Below are 24,467 nucleotides of genomic sequence, written 5' to 3'. Positions count from 1 at the left end.
ATTATATTGATGAGAGCTGCACACTTACCAACATTGTAAATTACTTTGGAAATCACATGAACATTTTAATGCTTATATGAGATTATAGTTATTAGATTTAAGTATACTTTAAGTACTTCTCCACAGTCACCTTTACAAATAAAGCAATTAATGCTGTATAATATACAATTTTTAATCCAGGTACGCCTGTGTTGGCATATCTTTAGCTGCTTGAGTGATTATTGTTTAGGAAACCTTGTATTAGGTCATAGTCATCCTTGCTACTCCATGAGAATATGTTTAGGTTTTCTATTGATCTGACTGCAAACATGAATCGTTTTTAATAAGACCTGATTGGCGAAATAACATACGTACAATAATAAATAACACTTTTTTGCCTAGGGCTACATTGTCAGATTTGCCTTTTTACACTACAGCAGTTATTCAGTTTACCACCAGATCATCTATATTATAATGAGCATATGCAAATAATTGCAGCTGCACTGAATTTGTACAAAGCTCCTATTGTAACAAGAGGGCCAAGATTATCCTCAGAGACATTGTATGGCTCACAGGCTATTGTAAAGCTGCCATCCAGGAGACTGATGTGGTTTGCCCTTCATAAACTACTCAGATCACTGTGAATGTCACCTCTCTTCACACCCAGCCTCAATCTGTCTGCTGCGGAATTTTATTCCGCTCTGTGTCTGCACTGCTCTTTTGACTGAAGCATTATTTTTTCTAATATACTTATGTACACATAGTTAAAGTACATTGATTTTGACTGTGTGGAAAAATACAGCAAAATGACAATGCATAGCTGCCAGTTCCCTCTGATATCCCCTGCCAATTCCAGGCTTTCACGATTTCTTTGTGGAAATTCCAGTTTCTGGAAACATCTGTCATACTGAATATTGATCACTTCTATAATAAAATTTCTGTTATAGTTTTACTTTGAGTTATTTAGTTACTGATCAAAAAGTAGAGAATGGTTGTAAGTAGTTTCTTAGCTTAAAGTCCAACCAAACCTAAAAAGTATACTTTTGGAAATTAACTTTACCATTGTGTAGCTGTGCTTCTATCATCACAGCCTTGACACATTTTAGGTCTTACAATTATTCACCACTTACTGTGAACTACAAGTCTTGCCCCCTCATGTAGACATATGCTTTCCACTGTATTACAGGAATGCTGAGAAATGTAGCCTGGTATCTATTGTTCTTCCTACTTTAGCAGTTACACTGTCACATCTGATTACCCATCCCACCAGCTAAGGAAATGGGAGGAAATTAGATGAAATGCAGTGTGTAAGCACATTTGTTTTGTTTTACTTTACAATAGATTTCTCTGTTTGTATCCTCTCTTATGTTTATTAGATTTTGCCTTGCTTAAATTTGGGTTTAGTTGGGCTTTAAGGATATGTAGGGACAGCTTTGAACTTGGCATCCGTTTGAAATAGGTTTGTGATGCTTCTGAATTCATTCAGAAATAATGGACAGTTGCATTTAAACTTCAGTTGACCCTCTTCTGACCTGCATTTGGCCTGTATGGAAATAGAAATCCTTGTAACTGGTACAAAAATCCATCAAGACACAGCCCTAAAGTTATTCTTTTAGTATAGTTTACCTCCAACCCAATCCATCTCTCCATATCAAGTTGGTCATATATGTATAGTTATGTGACACAATGGGTTTCAATTTTTGCTGCACTAGGGAAACTTGGGAAGTAGTACACCTCTAGAGGGATGATAGGAGACCTTCTACATTTTGTGATTCATTGAAAATTTAAAACGTTCATTTGTAACTCTTAATCATGTACAAGTAGAATAAAATAAACGTTTTTTTTTATTTTTGGACATGAATGATTAATCCAAATTACAACTTTACCTTAATTATTACATTAAGTCAACAACCTCTATTTCTTTAGGTTAATACCGTAGTTACATAGTAGGTTAGGTTGAAAAAAGACACAAGGTCAACCACTATGGAAATGAACATATCCCAGATATAAAACCCCATAAGACATAGTTGGTGCAGAGGAAGGTAAAAAAAAACCCTGGTACAATTTGCTACAACAGGGGAAAAAATCCTTCCTGATTCCATGAGGCATTCAGGTGATCCCTGGATCAACAGTCTCTGTTATCTTTACTTTAAAGCCTTATTACCCAGTACACAGTAAATGTTCACTTTGTGAGTCCACTAGTGAATACGGTGACACTGTATTCAATTTAAACATCCAATCAATTTAAAATCCTGATTTGTTTTTCATTTAACTAACATGATTGGGAACTCAAGATAAACACAGTAACGTGAACTACTGATTTAGTAAATGAGCACTGAGTGAAGTAATTATAGGTACTGCTTTCTTAGTGAAGACAAGGCTCTCCATGGAAAACACAACATAACTGATCTCCATGAAAAAAAACATTTAGAAATAAAATATGCATTAAAAGAAGGCCATGGTGTGTCAGAAGCATTATCTACTGACATGGTACCTAAAAAACATTATCTAAATGAGGGTGTACATTCTTTTTGTTGTTCCAGTAAGAGATGATTCTATAGTATACTGCTTCTTACTATCTATTATGTGTACAGTAACGCATGCTACTAATTCATGTTCATGTTTTACACATTAAAACATTTTTTTTTGCTTTGCAGGGTACAGAAATGAAAACGGGAGCTGTACACAGAAGGGTAAGTTGCATAGAATTTTTTTTCCATTAGCAAGAAGTAGAAAATGAAATGTTAACATCCCAATATCATTTTCACAAAGCAATATTTGTATACTCTTTAGGAGTATTTAATAATCACACATTTTGTAATAGTCTGGTATGTTTCATGCATAGTTAATGCATTGTCATTTGCTGAAGGGGCTGTGCAGTATTTTCTCACAAAGCAGTGGGGTACCTGGAGCACTTGTTGATCTCCATCCAGGCACCCCAGGTCTTCTAGAGAGGATCAGAACGTCAACTGCTTCTGCTTAAAGCGGCATAGCTGCAAAGGCAAAACCCGCCATTCAATGTAACAAATACAGATACATTCTTTTGTGCTGTTATTCTTTTGGGCAGCAAAAGTATTTAAAGCTTCTTTTCTTTAGACCACATTGCAGTTGGACTGTATGTACAAAAGAAATAAAAAATGCTTTGTAAAATATTTCACTATTGGATACCCACGGCTCTCTGGATCTTTTAAATGTAGGTGAAGCACGCAGAAGTAACCAAGAGTGCTTTGGGTCACGTAACTATCGTTGAAGCAGCAAAGAATGCCCTGGCAATTTTCATTGAAACAACCAAGAGCACCCTAGGTCTTTCTCTGTAGGATGGTAATTCAAGAGTGCCCTAGGTGATTTTGCTGTAGGTTGGGTATTCAGAAGTGACCTGGGTTCTCACTATAGTTGAGGCAACCAAGACTATCCAGGTCCTTTTCTTTCTAGGATGGGCATTCAAGAGTGCCTACATGTTTTAATGGGTCCTTAAATAGTAGGTGACTCAAAAGTTCCAACTCAAACACTAAGTTCGGGTTGTACTAGGTTCTAATTCATTTAACTTGGTGGCCGGTCAAGGTGGCTGTAAACTCAAAAAAACTGAATTTTGGCTTTTCTGTGTCCTTTCCTTGAAGCAATCCTGTGATTTTCTCTACTACACAATCAATGGCTTCACTTTTATATTCTAAAAATGTTTGTAAAGCAAAAATATTTTATTTTTTAAATAAAGTAAGAAATGGTTCAAATCTTTTAGGTTAAGGTCTGTGTTCTATCTTAAAATTACAACAGCAAATGAGAGGAACTCTCTCCAAAGTCAATACAATTTCATACTAGAGAATTGTCATAGGAACAAGTATACCCCCCAGTTTTTTTCCATACCCCCTACTCTGATAAAGACTCAAAATGTTTATATATTTCCCCGCGTTTTCTGTCCAGGGATGATGGACTCCAGGTGTATTTAAGGTAGAAATCTCAGTAGAGACAAAGGCAGCAGAAGGACCTTGACAGAGTTGAGGTCTAAATAAGATCCAACCTATACCCACCATATTTAAAACTTAAAAATTGTTTACCTTTATATAAACTTTAATGAATTAAGTCTGTTTGAGAAAATGTACAACGAGATGGCATTTCATTACAGTGTTTCTGTTAAAGCAGATGAAAATGTAATTGTTATTTTGTCATCTTTTGTCATGGCTAAAATTAAACTGAAAATTGGAAAATCAAAATTCTGTTCTAGAGCGAGCCATTAGTAGAAAATGAATTAATCATGATTAATGTTATTACAATGAACACTCAATGAATTCATAATGACCGGGCACCTGTTTAAAAATGTGTTCATTTTTCTATGTCTTTCAAGTTGCTAATGACATTTATGTCTTGATTCCCAAAGGAAGACATGCAACCAAATATTCTGTGCATTAACATAACATCAAAGTAAGGTAGGGGAGGGTAAAATTTTTGTTTGTAGCTGAACAAATGTAATAATTTGTCCATAGGGTTCTGTTATTCAATGCAAAAAAAAAAAAAAAATCAAAAAACATTTACTAGAACAGATTTTTTTATGAGTTTTTTTTTATAAGACTTACAATATGATCTTCCATTATTGGCATGTTGTTGTCTATGTAATGTAAGAGCACAAGAGATCTATTTGGGGTCAATTTTTAGTTTGTGCCCGTAATTGTGCCCCTGCAGACTTACTGCTCCAGTCCAGTGCCAGTACTTTTAAATCAACCTACCTCTTGTGAATCCAGTGTGTTATGGAGACAAACTCAACTGGTGCCGTATCATGCTGGCCTGAGCTTACTGGGAAATGCTCCAAAGAACAGCACTCATGATACTAGATATGTGCTGTTATTTGCTACAGAAGACTACATGCCAGTGACACAATTATTAAAAAATCCAATCCAAAAAAAGATTTAGACATAAAGTACTCATGGGGCCTGATTTATTAAAGCTCTCCAAGACTGGAGAAGATTATCATGAGAGAAAGTAGGTGATCCAGCAAATCTAGAATGGATAAGGTGCAGGATTCGAAATATTGGGCAACTAACATCAAATTATTTTTAAGAGCACTTTTCCAATTTTGCTGGATCACTCAGGTTCTCCCATTATAGTCTTGGAGAACTTTAATGAATCGGGCACGTGTGTGAGTGTGGGATGGATGACAAGGTATGAAAAGAGGAGGGCATAAAATGGGGAGAGGGGGCAGTAACCTAAACATACCCTAGCCAATCACTTCTACTGGTATAGTCCCAGCTCAGCTAGTGAACACTCTGCTAGTACATTTACCATGCGTCAATACTCTATATACACGCTGTATATTATACTGTCTATACATATACTCTGTATATTGTACACAATGCTTCACATCTTTGCAGGTTCAGACTAAGGGCTGTTATTAAATAAGGATACTAACATCTACCAAGCTAAGACAAGCAAGGCATTCAGTGGCAGAAGATGATTTGCCGTGGACAAATTTAAACCACAAAGATAAAAAAAAAGTTTGAATAGTTTGTTAAAATAAATGGGTTCTGCCTAGATCTGCACCAAGGATGAGCATACAGATTTTTGCACTATATGACTGTCCTAGCTCTATAGCATGGGGACTGTGAATAGGTCACATTATTTTATAAAGCTGTATACTACATAATATAATAATAATAATGAATTATGTTTGCATAGGTAATTAAATAAACAAATTAAACCAAGCCCAAAACTGTGGGCATTTGAGAATCAGCCTGCTATTCCCATCGGGCATACGATGCATGTCAATGTATTTGTAAGATGTATGTGTATGATATTCATCATATGTATTTCATGTTCTTCAGCATGTATATTTTATATTTGTAGCAATTTTCTATATTACTTCAGGCAGTGTTTGTTCTGCTGATTTGATATATATCATCAATGTCTAGCAAACCACTGCGGCTTGTTGCAAACATTGCAGGAACCCCCCCGGAATGGAATATTGCTCATTATAAAACGCAATAAATACAAGTAATTTGTCATCGAACAGGCAACTGCAGGCACATTTGGACAGGACGACAGGTCATTTAGCAAGCAGCAAAATTCTACACAAAGTCACCAAACACATAACAAATTGCTTTCTGAATACAAAAATGTTCCTGCTTTAAGGTCTAAACTTATTTGCATGGAGCAAATTATTGAAAGGGTGACCTTGTGATTTAAACATGCAGAATACACAGGAAGTAAAATTAAGATCATCTGGACCATATTATTCTGATAACTCAAGCCCTGAAGCCAATATTTACAGTAATTAGGAGTTACTCTGCTGAAGCCTAGGAATGGGTACACTTACCTAAGATGCACAGTGAATGTAAATCAGGTAGGGCTGCAGACTTTTAACGTTTAACATCGATTCAGATATATTTATTGCAATATATATAAAAAAAAAAAGCCTGAATATAAAATTCTGACCTTGCGCTATGCATAATGTTCTTTTGCACCCTGGATTCCATGCATAAAGGATTGGTACTTTTGGTTGGTTAGAAACCATCACCGGTGCTATGTGCACCTCAAATGTAAATATATATGACAAACTGCATTTCTGTATTTTGCTTCTTAGTCGTTTTTTGAGTATGACGTGGGTATTGCCCCCTTTTCTTTTAAGGTAAAGCCCTAATATATATTTTAGGAGTAGTTATATCCACATGCATAGGAATATAATTGCTAGCTTTAATGGGTTTGGATCAGTTAGGCTTCTTTGTGTTGGCAACTTGGTCTATGTTACCATATCTTAAGTTTGGATGTTAGATGCTGGAAATGTTGGTGAACATACCTTGATTGTTGTACTAATTGAATAGGAAACTCATGATTTGTCTACTTTGGAGTTCTGATGTTTTCTTTATCTAAGTAGCTATAAATGCATCAAAACTGCAACATCTAAGGGGGTACTAAAATGGGTAAAAAAAGGTATTTCCTCCCCAATCTTTTAATTTTTTTTCCCAAGCCTCCCTCAACTTGTTATGTTTTTTCCCATAAAATCAGGGACCTTCGTAAAGTGTTTGTTTGTGGGCAAAGCATCAGATAAACCCAACTCATAGGCTTTACAGAAGACATGTATAAACATCCCATCCAACCACCCAATTAAAGATGCCCCTCTGGGCCTAATATAGTATATTCAGTCCTAGTTCACACTGGCGGAATTTCTACTTCAATCCAATGTAATGTCTCTTAAAATTGAATAGAAAATTACATTTGGTCAAACCATCTGGCCAGTGCCAGAATGTTCAGCTGGCCAGTTTGAGCTAATTGAGGCCTGAATGGAAGGTAACATTCTGTAACGGTGGCTATTATAACTTAAGGGCTGATTTACTAAAGGAATTTAGGCTGTTCACCAACAAAGGTGATTTATCACCTTGCAGGGCATAACCTACTAAGTTTAGTGAATGTGGTGAAAAATCTCTGAGGAAATCAAGATTATTTTTCCTGCATGTGATTGGAGGTGATATTTAATGTTAACATCCAAACAGCCTAAGTTCTTGCCCATGTATGACCCTGATCCTTACAAATTCTTCATCCAGAAATGTGTTTTTCTTGACTTTGGTACCACGCTCAAAATCCCACTGTGCAGGATAAAAATACCTCCTGTTTTCTTCCCAGGTGCAAATTCTAACAGCAGCTGGGTGAAGCGGTGCATGAGTCATTCTGAACAATCCACCTCTACTAATTATAGAATCACCTGTTCTGATGTGATGCTATCCTGCTCCGCTATGTCTGCTTAACGTTTTACTATATCAAGAGTTTCTATGACAACTGGCATAAGATAATGCAAAATACAGATAGTGTCAGTCCAACAAGCCACACTTGTGGGGAGATTATATCATGTAAGGAAAGACTCCAGACTAAACAGAGGAGCAGTGTGGTGATAAAAAATGAGGAACTAATAAAAGCATTGAATGGGCTTTATATTTATTAGTGATATTTTATTTAGCGGTGGTGTTCATTGGGTTGGCTACATTTATTATCTGAGAGTTCTATGAACAGGGTTTATGTAGCACAGTCCTGGGTCTATGCCAACCACCCTCCTTCCCAAAAGAAAAGATCACAGGTCGCAAACACTGCGTCTCTCCTGATGAAGCCATGCGCGAAACGTAAAGAGATGTAATGTTATGAATATATTCGGGAACTCAGGAATGCTGTTGAGAGGACCTGACAATGTTGTTTAGCATGCAAAGACTGCCTTTTGTAATGTTTTAAATGTTTCACTGCTTTGTGTGATTTTATAAATAAAGTGTTTGCAATAAAGCAGGAATTATTATTCATGTCTGGTGCCCCATTCATAATGTTCATATACCAAAATTTTCCCCTTCATTTCATGGTTCATGGCAGTATTTGTTTACCAATGAATCAATAACATCATATACAATGACCAATTGATTCTGAGATCTATGCCAACCTGACCTTAAGGTGTAAAATATTTCTGCCCACATTAGATGTTTACATTATTAATTTTGCAAGCTTTTTATTAATAAATAAATGTAACATTTATAAAAGATCTGGGATCTCAATAATGATGTCTACAAGATGTATAACAAGTTGTAACGTGATTTAAAGTGAACCTACAATGTATATTAAACCTCAGGAAGGCTTATCATTATTAGCTTTGAGTTGACTTGCACTTTAGATAAATACAAAATAAATACAAAATACCAAATTTATATTGAACAAAAAATGTGTACACATATTAATAATATCTTTCAGTACCCACCTTCTACCCACCACCACCCTTTAACAGATATACTTTCAGGTATCTGCAGTTAAGTTTATTGATGTTGTTTCTTTTGGAAAATTGATGACAGATTCTCTTAACTTTGTTCATAGAGGAGTATTTATAATAATGAGTATTTATATGGGAGTATTTATAATAATGTGTATTTATAGAGGAGTATTTATAATAATGAGTATTTATAGATGAGTATTTATAATAATAAGTATTTATAGATGAGTATTTATAATGAATGCACTCATCTTGTCATACTTTATTGTGTCAGTTTTACAGGCTCTTTAGATGTTTTGTTATATGCCTAGTTACCCTATTTTTTTTGTAACATGCTTTTTTTATTCTTTATTTCATACTGCTTTTACATTATTGCAACTGCAGCTAGATTTTTTTTATAATTATCATTAATAAAAACTAATAAATCCTGACATTTTGTTGTCACAAAATTGTGTAAAATAGTATATTACATATTCAAATTTTGTAACCATGAGAAGCACACTGCTTCAATATTTTGTCATTTCATTGGCTGAATAAAAACACGAACAATCATCAGTTACTCAGCATATCTATTCATTAAATATTTGTACCTAGAAATCTGGGACAAAACTGATATGAAAATAGAACCAGATTCATTACAAAATAAAAATTCCCACGGAAACCATTATTTTTAAGTAGATCAACCTGGTACTTTTTGACAAATAGTTCCCTGTATATCCTGAGACCTTAATAGCTCCAAGTGTCAACTCCCTTGAGAAAAATTGCATATTACACAGAAGTGCAATTAATTTGAGCAGAATTGTGAAGATTACTTTTTTTATATCATTACCATCATTAGGACTGTTATTTGAAGGATACATTAAGAAGGAATCAAAAGGGCTTCATGTGTGAAAACTGCTTACCTCTATTTTGTAACTTTCTGTAGAGAAATTATGGCTGATATCGGTATATTGTCAAATTTTAAATGATGCCCAAAAGCTTCTCTATTAACCATCTCTTCAACCATCCTGACTGCAATTTTAGCTGTGTATCTTTAAGCCTCAATACAAAATGTCATCTATCTTCCATTGCCGTGAATAAAATATATGGAAACCCAATAAACAAAACATTCATTCAAAGTTTCCAACTTGAGCTTGGAAATAGTTCTGTTTGTTTATTTCTGCTTTAACAAATTAATTTAAATTATTTTGTTCCATTAAAATTATACCTAAGACCACCATGTCATTAAGGTCCTTGTTCAAGTACTTCCTGATATGAGGTGACAACGTTCTGTCCCTATCTCTCACCCAGCTGTCCTGGATTTTTTTTAAAATATGGCAATGATTTATTTTACATAGTGCATTAGCAAACTTAATACAATTCATGAGGGTTTAAAATTAATTTATTAAAACCCAAAATATAAATGGCACCATTGCAGTTGTTCAAGCTAATATTCTTCCCTTAAGAAATTAGAAGACCTACAATCATGTCAGCAGGGTAAAAGCTGGACCACAAGGAGTCATGTTTATCTATCACCTTTAAGATTTACTCTTGCACATGACTCTAGGTTGAATCAGGGAAACAGATATAATGGTAGGTTTTCTTACATCTCCATACCCAGTTTGAAGCCTTTACAATGGTACCTATGAGCTTTACGCACACCACTTTAAGTTATCCAATCAATTAAAATTATGTTATTTTTAAGCAATGGCTCTGTACTATTTCTAATGATATTTATTTATGCATGCAATCAAAAACACCCTTACCCCTTTTTAGTACTTGGGAATTATAGCTATTGGCTAAAACAATCCAGTTCAGACTGCACTGATTGTCTTGGCCTGGATTGAATGGATTTCTTAAAAGTCATTTGCTATTTGTTAGAAAATGTTTTTAATCCTGGACCAGATCCTGTCTGCTCATTCATTCCTGCCATTTGCTGTATCACCCAGGTTCGCTGATGATAATCTATCTTCTCCAGCCTGGGGGAGCATTAATAAATCAGGCCCTCTGTGGGTTTCTACCAAAATCTGTAGGTGCCATAATTATAGGAACTATTTTATATTAACACTGTAACAGTATCAGAAATCTAATGATCTGGGTGTAGAACCCTGATGTCCAACCTGCAGTCTTTTAGCATATATTGTGTCTTCATCAGACCCTCTGCAAATGGTAGCCTGTGTTTTAATTCTTACTCCAAAGAAGGAAAAAATTCTTTAGACTGTCTAGTAAATCAATGGTTTGATTTATTTGTTTTCCACTTTCTTACTTTTTATGTTCCTTTCATCAATTTTTGGTCCTTTTTTCAATTTAATTCAGTTTTAAAAAATCTTTACTGCAGCTGTAAAGACTAAAGAGGAAACTTGCAGCCCACAGCCTGCTGGGATATGTGATATGTATCCCAATAAAGACGTGGGCTGCTCTTCTGTGTATGCGCAATCTTAGGAACGCACAAAAGGCGCTTTCTTGGAATTAAAAAAAAGTGCCAATCCCATGCATGCAAAGTTTTTACATTTTTTCAGGTGCAAAGCCTGATTTTGTGCCTGGGCAATGCTAGATTTGGTGGCATAAGAAGAAAAACGCATACAAAGATGGAAAAGGATGGCTGTGCCCGGTGTCTAGTCTGTGCCAGAAAGAAGAAAGAAGGCCATCTTCCTTCTTCTTTCTGGCACACACTGGACACTGGGCGCAGCCATCTCTTTCCGTCTTTATCTTACCCGGGACCTACTGGACTAGGATCAAAGAGGGATCAATGGCTTTACACCTAAAAAGTTCTTTTTTTTTTAATTGAAAGTTCCACGTTTACTTTCTATCAAAAAGGCTGACTGCCACATGTAGACAGGTCCTAAAAAAACACTACAGTCCAAAAAAAGTGCAGGTCAGTGTTCTATTGGTACACACTTAGCAAAGAAATAACTGTAACATATTCTGTATATTCAGCCTTCCTATTTTCCCTTTCCATCAGTAAAGCTTGTTCTAAGTTTCCAAGCAGTGAAAAGCACAGAAGCCTCTACTGTTCAGATTAAATCCGAACTGTCTGTTAAACCTCTAATTATCATCTTGCCTTGTGGGTAAAATGGTACCGTTCAATTATTGTTTTTTGTTCGCCTGTCAGCTGCAAAAAAACATATTAATTATCACTGCTTTTCAAACCAGCAAAACGAGCCACAATCCTGCAAATTGCTTTCTAAATGCAGTCAGAATACCTTTTCTGCTGAGCACCAGAACCTACGAATACTACAACAGATGAATATTATATTTAATGTGCTCATTCCAATTATTTGTTGTTGTATAATTTAACTTTTCTGAAACCTCCATTGTTTGTTGTTATCACTGTGCTCATTGTTTATATTTAACATATTGACTAAACAACACCAACTGCATTAGGTGCTGGTGAATGGAACATGGCGCCATGGATGTTGTCGGTTAGGCCCTAACTGGTAGTCTTGTACCTGGGCTACCAATATAATAATATTAAGGTATGTATGTAAGTCAATGTACACAATCAAGAATAAATATTTTGTGTAATGCTGATTTGTTGCTTTGCTGGGCTTACAAAACTTTCTCACAAACACGTGACTAAATAACCTTTTGGTACAAGAGTGTAAAAAGAATCATACATTACTTGTATGACTTTTTATCATGCAATAGACCTTTTTTTTCACTTGCTACAATAGAATTATAACATTGTGGATTCTACAATGCCAATGCACAGCAGTGGTGTCACTATATGTACAGGGTACTTTTAGATGGACATGTGGTTTTAAATAGACTTTAGAGTGGAACTGCAACATGGCTCAGCTAAATGTGAATATTTAATTTATGCGAGGCTCACTTCTGTACTTTCTTGCAAAAAAGTTGAGTGCTGTCCCATGCCACTCCATCTGCCACTACTTTTTTTCTCATTCTTCCAGGTTCAGCACCCACTGTTTTGAATTATTGGTGCCCATTGATAGTATAACTGGGTATTGCCCATTATTTTGTCACTCAACTCCAAAGGGAGTTGTAAATAGCTCCCTTAGGAAACAATATATATTACCTGTGGTCTTCGCAGTGTCACAGAAATCATTAATGTCCCAAGCCCAGTGTATTGTTAGAAGTCACAAGAAACATACAAATTCCTTCTTCAAAACAGTCCTCTTTTGTTAAAAGTGACCACAACCTGTGCTTTCATGTCGTTAATGTCAGTTTAAGGATCAGGTTTAGCATGCCAAATCTATGATGATCAGGAGTTTTCATTACCTATTTACCTCTCACTGTCAAAGTCCGTTGTAGTTCACAACCAAATCCTCTATTTACCCCAATGAGGAAACCAATGATAATGTTAAGGAGTTTAATATACAGTTGTATGCATATTTTTTTATGGCAGCAGTCGCTTGTCCTGGTAGTAGGTTTGGCTTGTCCACCCAGAAACAAAAGGGTTAACCTACTTGAATTGTTTTATGAAAGTAGGATGGGGATAATCATTGACCCTGCCCTATTTCTCACTCTGCACATACAGTGACCTATTATTCATATTATAAGGACATCAATTCTTTAGAGACCTTGAAACGCAGTGTAAACAACCGCCAGCAGCAAAATAATGCCCTTTAGCGATTTTGTGGCACGGCCAGGCTAAAATTGCTCTTTAAATAAGCCTAGTTGTTATTTTAAAATATGTAGTGCATTGTGACCTGTCCTTACAAACTGACAGATGATATTGTAACTTATATTGACTAGAAGGAGACCAAAAGGGTCAGGAGCAAGTACTCCTGGTGAAGCCAGCCATTGAAGAGGCAGTCACAGCTCATTAGCAGGCTTGCAGGTAGTGGCATTTTAGATTTGTTCCGGGCCTCTTGTAAAGGTTCCTTGACAGCTTGAGTTATGTTGACAGCCTCTCCTCAAAGTGAAAGAGGGTGTCATTCAGCATGCAGTAGAGATGAAGCATGTTTTTCACTGTCACCTTCCACATTGGATAAATGGATGGCCTAGAATCTTGCCATCAGCGACATTGCCTTCTGGGGAAAAAATGGAAGACTCGAGTTTGATGTTGTAAATCACCGTAATTTGTTACAATTTCCAAAGACAAATATGACAGGGTGGAATTACTTTTCAGAGCTGAGACAGTCATTTTCAGAAGCTATAAAGTGCCAGTATAAATCTAAGGATGAGATCTATCTAATCGGAGGAAACAGCACAATATCATCTTAGTATTTTGTGTTTACAAAGACGACTACTTATGCGTCTGTAATGCAATGATAAGTTAATATGTAATACAGACAAATAAAAGCTCCAATGACAGAAGAATGTTACCAGCTGATAGCGTGACTGTAATGCCTGATTGCCAGCTCAGTTAATGTGCATATTAGGAATTTGCCTATTATAAAGAGACACTGTGGTTAAAACAAAAATAGAATCTCAATTATAATGGCTATTGTCAACCTGTAAAGTATTTTCTTTATATATGCAGACAGTTTGGATATGTTAGTGTCCCTTGTGAACTTTTGCTGCTTTTCTCTGGCCAAAGTCTGGGTCTACACGGAAGGAAAAGCAGGTGGTTGCCCCGATCCTTAACCCTAGCTATACCTAGGCACTTGGGTTGGGTAAGTACTTGCCGCTAGGGGCAGCTAAAATTAAGGATGCATTACTGTAGCAAAACATTCTGCAGACTTCCAACCAAAACCCAACCAACCCCCCATCCCCACTTCAACCACCCCGTCCCCTAACAAAAACCACACCATAGTTTTTGTTAGCGGCCCGAAGGCCTTTTATTACAACAATTTTATAAATACTATTCATAAATACAAAACTTCAGTATTAACATAACTTAACGCTAAATAAACATTAACCCGTAGTTTAACATTATTTAACCTTTTAACATTACTGGTTGCTGGTCCTCGAAGGCATCCCAATTACACAGGTGGTCTACTTCACCTGAATATAAGTTGCTCCCGGCCACCAAACTCCACAGCTCGGGGACGACATAATCCTTCATTTTACCTTAGACCACCACCATAAGTTAACCAACGTTTCCACAAACCATGGAGACTCCACACCAAAGATGGGTCCCCAATTCCATTGTCTCATTGTACCAAGGACCACTACACCACCTCAACCGCTTGCCCCTAAAAACACTATTTCTTCAACTCATGAAACATAACCAAACACTATTCCCAAAAAAAGGACGAGTGGGGTCGCCACTGACCTTTTAACATCTTAACTCCTCCTTCACCTCTGCCCCTTAACCCAACCCCTCTAACTTCTGAGAATAAATAAATGACCCTATCCTGCCTGCTCCCTGTCTGCCCAGTCATTCGGGCCTTCCTCTTCCCTTCTTTTTTCACCCGCTGTAGGCCTGACTGTATGACTGCTGTATGTCCGCTCTCTGCAAGTTTTAGCAAGTTCTATAGATTGCTTTAAGAAAAACCTGAATGCTTTCCTAGAAGCACAGAATATAACTGGGTATTAAAGATTTGAAGGAATGACACCAGAGACTGATGATCCAGGGAACATTTAATTGCCAGATCACTAGCAATCACCAGATCAGGAAGAATTTTTTCCTCCTGTTGGAGTAAATCAACCATATTTTATCAAGTTTTTTTTTTCCTTCCTCTGGATTAACTATTTACATATAATTATATCTAGAATATACAAGTTTGTAGTATATTTATTTCTCTAGTGCATGAACATGATGGACTGATGTATTTTGCCAACCTGACTATATAACTACTTTTCTCCATCTACTTTTAGGGCTTGTCTGAAAATCAAATGATGTTTTAGGTCCTTTATATAAAAAAATGTAAAATATTTGAAAGGGTTAACAAATTTTCAAGGACACTGTACAAATGCATGACCTGTGGTTCATTTTGTCACTCTTGGAGGCATAGCAGCAGTTTGCTTTGTGCCTGGGAGCAGCTAAACGGCTGTTATATATTTATATTTATATTTATATATATATATTTATTTACAGATATACAGTATGCATAGTAGAATAGGTATATCTCCTGTTTTGTTTGTTATGTTTTTAACGTAGTACATTATTTTAAGATTTTAGAGTGTATTTCTGGGCACGCTATATTTGAATCTTACATAAATATTACAGACATTCTTGCCTTTGTTAGCACCAGAATTCTGGATCTTGATTGCTGTAAGGTCTGGTTAGTATAGTGAGGAGCAGGTGTTTCTGAATGAGTCTTGCAATGTCTTGTGGGTCTCTGCTAATACAGCTCAGCTTGCTATTGTGTTTAACATTCACCATGAATTGTATATACACGGCATTCAACTCATGAACAAGTTCCTATTGATTTGTAAAGGTTATAAAACACAGCAGCTTGTCAAAGACCTTGCTCAAAATAATGAATTTTACTGGGGACAATATGGACAGTTTTATGTTTTCTTCTGGGTTATGCATTTCCTCAGTTGACTATTGTGGCTGTTATTCCACTAATAATGAGGAGGAAATGCTGGGAAAAAAATATATATTTCAGGTACAGTTATTTATTGGTGACCGGCCCCTGGAATAGTCTTAGCTTTTTGTCCAACAAAAGGTTTATTTAATTTAGCAATATTGTCATGTGCAATATCCCACAGCAACCATTTAGAAATGTTTACTTAAAGTTCAACTTCAGACTTAAGGAATTGTTTTAAAAGTTGCACCAGGAGTAAATGTAAAGAGTACAACTTGGGCTTTCCATGTTCAGTTCCTTTATGACACCTGCAGTTATTATTTTCTGTCACTTGATGTCTTTAATCTTTCAGGCTAAAAATTTCATTCAGCTTAGAAGGCTGAGGGCATCCTGTAAGTACAGGACAACATGGACCCCATTAGCTTAAAAGTCATCATCTTGGCACTTTGCCCATTGGCCCATGGCCAATTGAGGGCAAACAGCACTGCAAAAGCCAACTTTAATGAACTACAGGAATTTTAAACCGTATTAGTTGTTTTGGGTTACAGCATATCATGCTAGCTAAGCCATTCTCAACCAATATACTCTCAAGAGTTTCCAGGGGTTCCTAGAACATTGGCTGACTCTCCTTCCATCTGATGGTACCTGCATTGTTTAATTATACTGGAAAGGGCCACAAGCATGACTCCAACGATCGATTTTCCTATCTATAAGGATTAAATGCTGACCACCAGGGTTAGAGGAACATTCTTCAATCACTGACCATCAATGTAAGAGGCATTTTTCCAAATCATTTTTTTTGTTGAGGTTCCCCAGGAGTTGAAGCAGAATTTTTTTATGGGTTCCTCTACGGTATAAAGGTATGAAAGGGTATTCTAGATCTATGACACAGGTGAGGCAGTTCTTTTATATTGCGGATGTCTATTTCTTGAATATCTATACATACATGCAATAAATTAGTATGCCATTCACTACACAGTATTGCATGCTAGGTCACATGGAAGATGGTAATGCAAATCCAAGATGGTGAGCATGACAAGAACAATTTTGGGTGTCATTATAACTGTAGCATGGTTGCAATGTCTTTTGGACCTTGGTATGTTATTTGCATGTGCACAGTATGATCCTGTTGTATATATTGATGGCTTTAGCCCACTTACATTGATGTTATATTATGATGTTTGATGTTTGGAAATAATATTGATGGAATCCTATTTTGATGGTTGCTCAGTTACAGCAGGGGGTCGCTGGAAACTTTTATAAACAAATAACTAAATCATTTGTTTGCTAATTGCTTGCTGCATGTTTAAACCCCTTGCACTTTGTCTTCTGCCCTGTTAAGCTTCAATTTCTAGAGACCCAAAAATCCTTTAGTGTGTATCAGTGGTCGCCCCAATCCTGCCTCTGGACTGTGAATTCGTGGGATTCCACATGTCACTCAAAGGGGACGAAACTTCCCTCATAGTGACGTAATGATGCCAGAACCTGCCTACTCCCAGAGACAAACCCACCCACCGCCCTGAGCCTGTGATCTGTATGGGAGACAATCGCTGGTGTACATTATGGGGAAAAAAAAATCTCAGGCCACATCTAACCTTAAAGAAAGTATGACTGAAGTCCATTGTTTGTTAGGTACCTTAGCAACAAGCTATGATGATTTGCATAAATGAGTTCACCTTGCACAATTATGGTCAACTTCTAAGAAAGCATAGTGACCTGAACTCACAAGCCACTCACAAACTATACTGAGCATATGATAAAGAAAAATTAATAATGCATGTTATTAATTTTAAAGTCGACTCTATATACCAGGTTTGCTTTGCAAGATGTGGCTTACCTGAACCTGAAGTATATGGAAGGGGCAGTACATTAATAGAGTAAAAATTGACTTGGTTGCTTGTAGCACAATTTTTTTAGGAATTTACATTACAATAATATTTTAGGTAATTACATATTACTTGTTCAGACTGACTGTCCCCTGAAGGCTGTTTGGTGGTGGGGTTATCATTTCATTAACATGGCTAGGAAAAATGAGTCACGTGGTTATTTGGTAATGTTTGAAGAATTGCTTCCAAGCACCCCCTCTAAAGGAGCACCCATCAGGCTGCGTTGGTTTCGGCTAATCACCACTTGCAGTCTTTCAGCCTCATTGGAACTCCCCGTGAACAGGCCCTAAGGGAGATTTGAATAAATATTTGTTTTTGGTATTCCTGTGCAGACAGCACAAAATGTTAATGCTTTTCTCAACAATTAGATTTGAATATTTGTAAACTCCATTTTTAATTTATTATGTTTATCGCTAATAAGCTCTTCCTGAAATTTTCAGCTGTGTTCATTTGCAATTCGGCTGTGTACCTTGCCACTCATTAAATACCCCCCAAATCTATTAGCAATATTTGTGTATAAATAGTGAGAGAACTGTATTTCATTAAATCCCAAAAACCATCTAACCTTCCTCCATCTAACGAGCACTGAAAGTCCTTGTCATCATTATCTGCTGCAGAGAGTCATTAGGAAGCGCTTGGCAGGTTAACTTTGAGCAATTGTTGTGCTATTGATTTCAGAATCAACATGAAGTATCCAACCACTTCACATTGTAGGCTAATTAGTAGGAAAACAATAAAAATAAAATATGTGTTCCTGTTTTGGTCTTATGTTAACATTTATATTGTAAACCTCATACTGGTTGATTTGCATCTGTACCCCAATATTTGTCATCTGGAGATTTTCTCCTTTGAATGGAGAACTGGCAAATAACCTTGAACGTTTGCTAAAAATATTTCTAAAAATATCCATGGTCAAATTTTCAATTATTTACAAAGTAAGTACGAGCTTAGAAATGAAAGATGTAGATAGATGTATTAGATCTATATATAAAACAGTATATTACTTGTGAATTTTAAAATCCTTGCTTTAGAAATAGACCCCCCAGGCAGAGGCCCCCAAACTTTTGTGCACCACAAACTTCCCACACTTCACTGTATCCCAGGGGCCCTCAATAACAGGGCCATAGGCCAGGACCTGGCAATAAATTGTGCCAAACCAGGCTGCAGCCATCATTGTGCACAGAAGCAGGCTGGCATTCGTCATTAGCTGAACAAAATTACAGGTGAGAGGACGTAGATCCTTCCAATCACAGTAAAGACTGCTGTAGCTGACAAGAATGGCTGCGGTCTGTGGCACGGTTGTTGGGGATATCTGCCCTTATTTGCTTTCACAAAAAAGCACCAAAATGATCGCAATGTCCTTACTTAAGTTTTTCCTAAAGGGTAACTTCACTTTGTTAACACTTTTTTGTTGAAGCAGAACATCAAAATATTCACATATTGTTACTAATATAATTTTTTTAATGTTTTTCTACAAGCCTAAGGTCAGCCTGCAACAGTCAGTTCATTATCACATTTTTGTACAGACATGACACTATATTTTCCTACCTTCACTTGACTTGACTGCAAGGAAAATTTAAAGATTTTCAACTGGTTAAGATCTTGGATAACTGCTAGAAAGCAAAACATGGAAAAGAATATTACTCACAAATTGTAATATTTTGCTGCCCTTGCTCAACAGATCCAGTTAATTACTTTATACACATCAACATTCATTTAGTAAATAATGCTGCCTATTTAACAAAAAAGGAAAATGGGAGCTAGAGTGTATTTAATGTTTCATTGTAAAAAGAAAATTATTATTGCCAATGAACACAGTGACATAAAAGATCACTTTGTATGCTTGAGGACATTACAAAATGGTAAAAAAAATAATTGAACTGAGGCCATTAGTGTTTCTATCTAAAGCACAAAGCAAAATTAATCCCTTGGTGCAAACTGGTCCTCCAGTTATACAGTTCGGCTGACCTGCCTTTCTGCCATCTCATTGTGAAGTGCATATGCCATCACTTGAAGTCTTCGGGACCCTTTGAGGATTTTATTGAAGGATTCTCTTTATAACCGACTGGAAAGAATCCACCCCCAAGGATGCAATCCGGGCACTTGACGAAGGAGCTTCCTACACCTTGGCAGAAGGAATACTAGAGACCCATCCTGCCATGTGTTTTGGCAACTAGCAATTGCAAGAATTTAAAACATTTTTAGTAAACTAAAAAAAACATAAAAAGCTCACTCACCTTTACTTTTGCAGATCTGTCGACCCCTCCAGAGGTTTATTGGATTGGGTCCTGCGTTGTCCAGGAATACTCCTTCACCCCTTCTTCCGCCTTCTGTCTACGTCACTCGATCTCGCACTGTGCAGGCGTAAAATTGGGTGACATAGCCTGCGGTAGATGGGGGAAAAAGTGCTGATCCTACTGTGCATGTATGAGAATGGGCATGCGCAGAAGGAGCAGCCAGAAGCCTCCTGGGATGCATGATGTATGTAAAGGGTTTTACACCCCCTCCACAAAAAGTTTTTTTTTCTATATAAAAAAGGGTTGTCTACTCTTTTATGTATGGTAATAACTTTAGTTTAGGTTAACTTTAGGCAGAGTTTGTTTTTTTAAATATACAGTAAAGTGTATTTAAGGGCGTCTGGCATGGCGTAGGTAGTAAACAGGTTCACTTAATTTGCCCCAACTTATAAGTTCCCCTTCCTAATGCTTCTTTACCATTCTGTTCAAAGTAGGCATATCAACTGACAGGAAGTGACAAGGACACTGCATTTTTAACAACAGTTAATACAAAAGTAATACTACAGGTATTTTTGAACTTTGAGCTTAAAAAAATGTTGGCCTGAAGAAATAAGATGAATACAGCCACTACATTTAATGACTGAACCATGCAATAAAGTTTTGTTCTAGGGCTCATATATTTCTTAAATTGATCCAAAAGGCAGTTACCTTTTTATTATTGTTATTAATAATATTATTAAAGTTTACAAATGAAAGCTCCCATTTTCTGGAAATGTAATTTCAAATATCCAGAGAGCTCAGTAAACATTTGGCTATTACTGCAAAGCTTTTGGAGCTTTTACATGGCCCAGTTTCTGTTGTAAATGCATGACAACATGGGATGCATCAAACTATATAGTTTGCTTTTGTAAAATATTTTATATGTTCCCTGCACCACTCACACAGGAAAACATTTGGCAACATACAAGGAAACATAATCATTTTCAGTGTTTTCCTATACTACGCTGATAAAATCTGCAAACAGTTAACCGCTTAAACAATTTTTTCTTTAGAAATTGAAGACGGCAGGAGTGCAACGGTTCATTAACGTTTAATCGACAAAAAATATACACCATGAAATAGTAAAACTATATGAATTATTTTTGCCATGCAAAGCATTTGATTGAAATTGTTTACTAAAAGAGAAATAAATAATGTATTTAGAAATACATTTCACCATCCCCACCTACTCGGAAATCTGTTTCCATTTGTTTTGGTTTAACTATTGTTATTTTATAATGTGGTTTAAGTAAAAATAAAAAAAAAGAATACTTTAGATCAATGTTTTTCATCCAGGGTTCCGCAAGAGGTTGCTAGAGGTTCCTTGAGCCAATGAACCAATGTGTGGTTATTCTTTCTTCCCACTGGCCATCAATGTAAGAGGAGATCTTCTCTCTGACCACCACAATAATATACTGAAAGCTGTGGATATAGTAATTATAGAAGGGGTTCCCTGAAGACCTGAAAGCTATTTCAAGGGTTCTCCCATGTTAAAATGGTTGAGAAACTGCTCTAGATTGCAGTTTTTAAGAGCCTATGTGTCCAGTTATTGTAAGTACAAGAAGACAATAGGGCAGGAGGGTAATGCTCAGTCCCCGATCTGGACGACAACCTCTCATTAGAGAATGTATATATTAGTTCTGGGTATTTAATTATTACCATATCAATATTTAATGTACAAAATAGTTATCGATGTTATTATGAATTTTAATTTTTGATTATTTGTGGTATATTTTGTGCTTTTTGATAAATTATAGGGATATTAGAACTCACCATGAAGTTTAGCAACCATGTGAAACACACAACAGATTGAGCACATTTATAAAGGTCACTGAATAAGTGATTGCAGGAGTTATAATAAACCAAAACACTGCACATTGACAGACACTGACAAATAGGCTTACCTTGGAAAACAAACTGCCAGAATTAGACCCTAAGTTATAATCATATATAATATATCATTTACCGCACATTTAGAGCTTCAACCAGGTTTCAAAAATATTTGTCAAAAATGGAATGGAGCTTGTGCTGGGGTAAGTGGCTTTTACTGGATGGATTATAGTACATTATCTGACAGCTTGGCCAGTATCAAAAATGGTTCTGAATGCATGAACAGTGGGTTCTGCCACCAGAGCATGGCCTGATTTACTAACTCATATTATTAGCTAAAACAAGCGAAACTCTTAGTCCTCGTGTCTACATGATTTGGTGTCGATTTTAAAATGAAAATTGCTTTAAGGTGCAGTCAGCCTGCGTTTAAGATTAAATGAGACACACCTAAGGTGCATTTGACCCAGCAGTATCCCTTAAACCTGTATTGGATCTCTAAAGCTTTATCAAACAGTGTCAAGCTTCTTTTGAATTCTAAATAATTTGTTCGGGGTTTGGTCTGGTCACAAACAAAAGCCCATTGATATAAACATTATTACATGCCCCTGTTTCGCACCTTGACACTTAACTTACCCTTCAAGACGAAAGTAAATTCACTTCCATTTGATCTCTTGGTTGTGCTGACTTATTCGCCTGACCTTTTCTGGGTTCAAGATCTTTAGCCGTATTTATTAACTAGGAAAGGGAGTTCATTCATTCTGGTATGCCAAGAATGCAATATGCTGCATATGTACATATTTTATAGAAGAATACAAACAAACATGTGAGTTTGTGTTATTGAATAGCATGTCCAATCTGCAATGATGAGCTTGTCTGCTCACAATTTTTCTTTTTTCTTTTATTCTACCTAACCTCTAAAAACATACCCTTTAAAATTAAAATTTCACCACCCCTCCTACACCTTAAACCTAGCAATTTACCTACCCAGATTTCATATACCTAACTTTTAAAGCTTTTCCTTAAGCTTTTTCCAAGTCTTAAAATTAAGGGTTAACCCTGATGGAGTAATTGTAATGTCCATATATTTGGGAAAACACTAAACTAGCTCTAAATCTAATCTTTCCACTTTATTAAACACTGAAGCATAATTCTTACTCTAAATCCTAAGTATCCCTTATACCTAAAAAAAATTGCTTTAACGTAATTTAACACTTAACCCCATCTTCTGCCCAGTCATTTATATTTTTATCCTAAATGAAATATAACCTCCAAAGTCCATACCTAAATCTTTATTTTCATTTTACTCTGCATAACCCCTAAAACCTGACCTGAGCTGTTAGTTGATAGGTTTCTTAAAGATAAACTAAACTCAAAAGTGCAAAAAAAAAAAAAAACACGCTTACCCTCAATCCCGCAGTGCAGTTTATATGCTCTGGGGGTGTCCTGCATCGGGTCCCACGTTGGATCCCGCGTCATCCCAGGGCCGGCCCTCCGGGCCCCGCCATCTTCTTTTCTTCTTCCTGTTTTTCATGCTAAGTCACCCAACTCAGGCGCAAAATCAGGTGACGTAGAGATCGGCTAATTTTTCTCTTTGCGCAAGAAGGCTCCTTCTGCTCATGCCCAAGAGCCTCTGGGGATGCCTGACGTAGGTATCCCGAGAGGCTTTGCGCTTCCATTCATTCTTGATTGCTTAGGCAATTGAGAATTAGGGGGCAATGCTGCACCCCTTTTTTTTCTAAAAAAAAAAAACAAAAAAACTAAACTAAACTACTAACTAAAAAAAAACAACAGATTTTTTACCTTTCAGGTTGTCTACCCTTTTATGTAAAGTGAAATTTCTGAGTTTGGGTACGCTTTAAGTGCTAAAATTATCATCATCCGAATTTCTGCACCATTTGTATAGTGCTGAAATTGTAATACCCAAAACTGGTTAAAATTCAGAAATGAACAATACTGTATATTCAGTTAAGTGCAAAAAAATGGGTTACAATTGTATATGTCAGTGATGTAATTTCCACCTTGAACTTAGATACAGGCTTTTTCTAAGGATTTGTAGGCAGGTAATATCCTAAATCTGCTTTGTAGATAATAATTGAGTACACTTGTATGAATTGTTATGATTGTTCTTGGTGTATTTATAAATCTGAATCTTTTCTCCTGTAAGTTTGGCTCAGCTTTATATGGTGCTTGTTTTTGAGTTACGTATGTTTGATGCTGAGCAAAAGAGATTGATGTCACTTCACATCCAGTTCATAGAATTGATGAGAACCTGCTCTATTAGGTCAGTGAAGCTTAGATTCATGTGAGTATTCTATCGATCTCAGACACTGCTCCCCCCTCCGCTGAAACAATTCACCCAACTCCTTTACTCACCAAATGACCATTTCCTCCTAATGGAGCACAACAGTCGTGT

At 36.4% G+C, this 24,467-nt stretch overlaps 1 protein-coding gene across 1 annotated transcript in view; it reads left to right on the top strand.

The window, feature by feature from the left end:
- ADARB2 (adenosine deaminase RNA specific B2 (inactive)) overlaps positions 1-24,467 on the top strand; it is a 339,858-nt gene that overhangs the window by 144,406 nt on the left and 170,985 nt on the right. The window contains exon 2 of the mRNA XM_072412630.1: positions 2,637-2,672. Within this exon, the coding sequence (XP_072268731.1) occupies positions 2,637-2,672 (36 nt within the window). The remainder of the gene's footprint in view (positions 1-2,636; positions 2,673-24,467) is intronic.

Source organism: Pyxicephalus adspersus, chromosome 5, assembly GCF_032062135.1.
Source record: "Pyxicephalus adspersus chromosome 5, UCB_Pads_2.0, whole genome shotgun sequence".
NCBI classification, from domain to species: Eukaryota; Metazoa; Chordata; class Amphibia; order Anura; family Pyxicephalidae; genus Pyxicephalus; species Pyxicephalus adspersus.
Note: the sequence above shows the minus strand (reverse complement) of the source record. Positions and strands in the feature narration are given on the sequence as shown.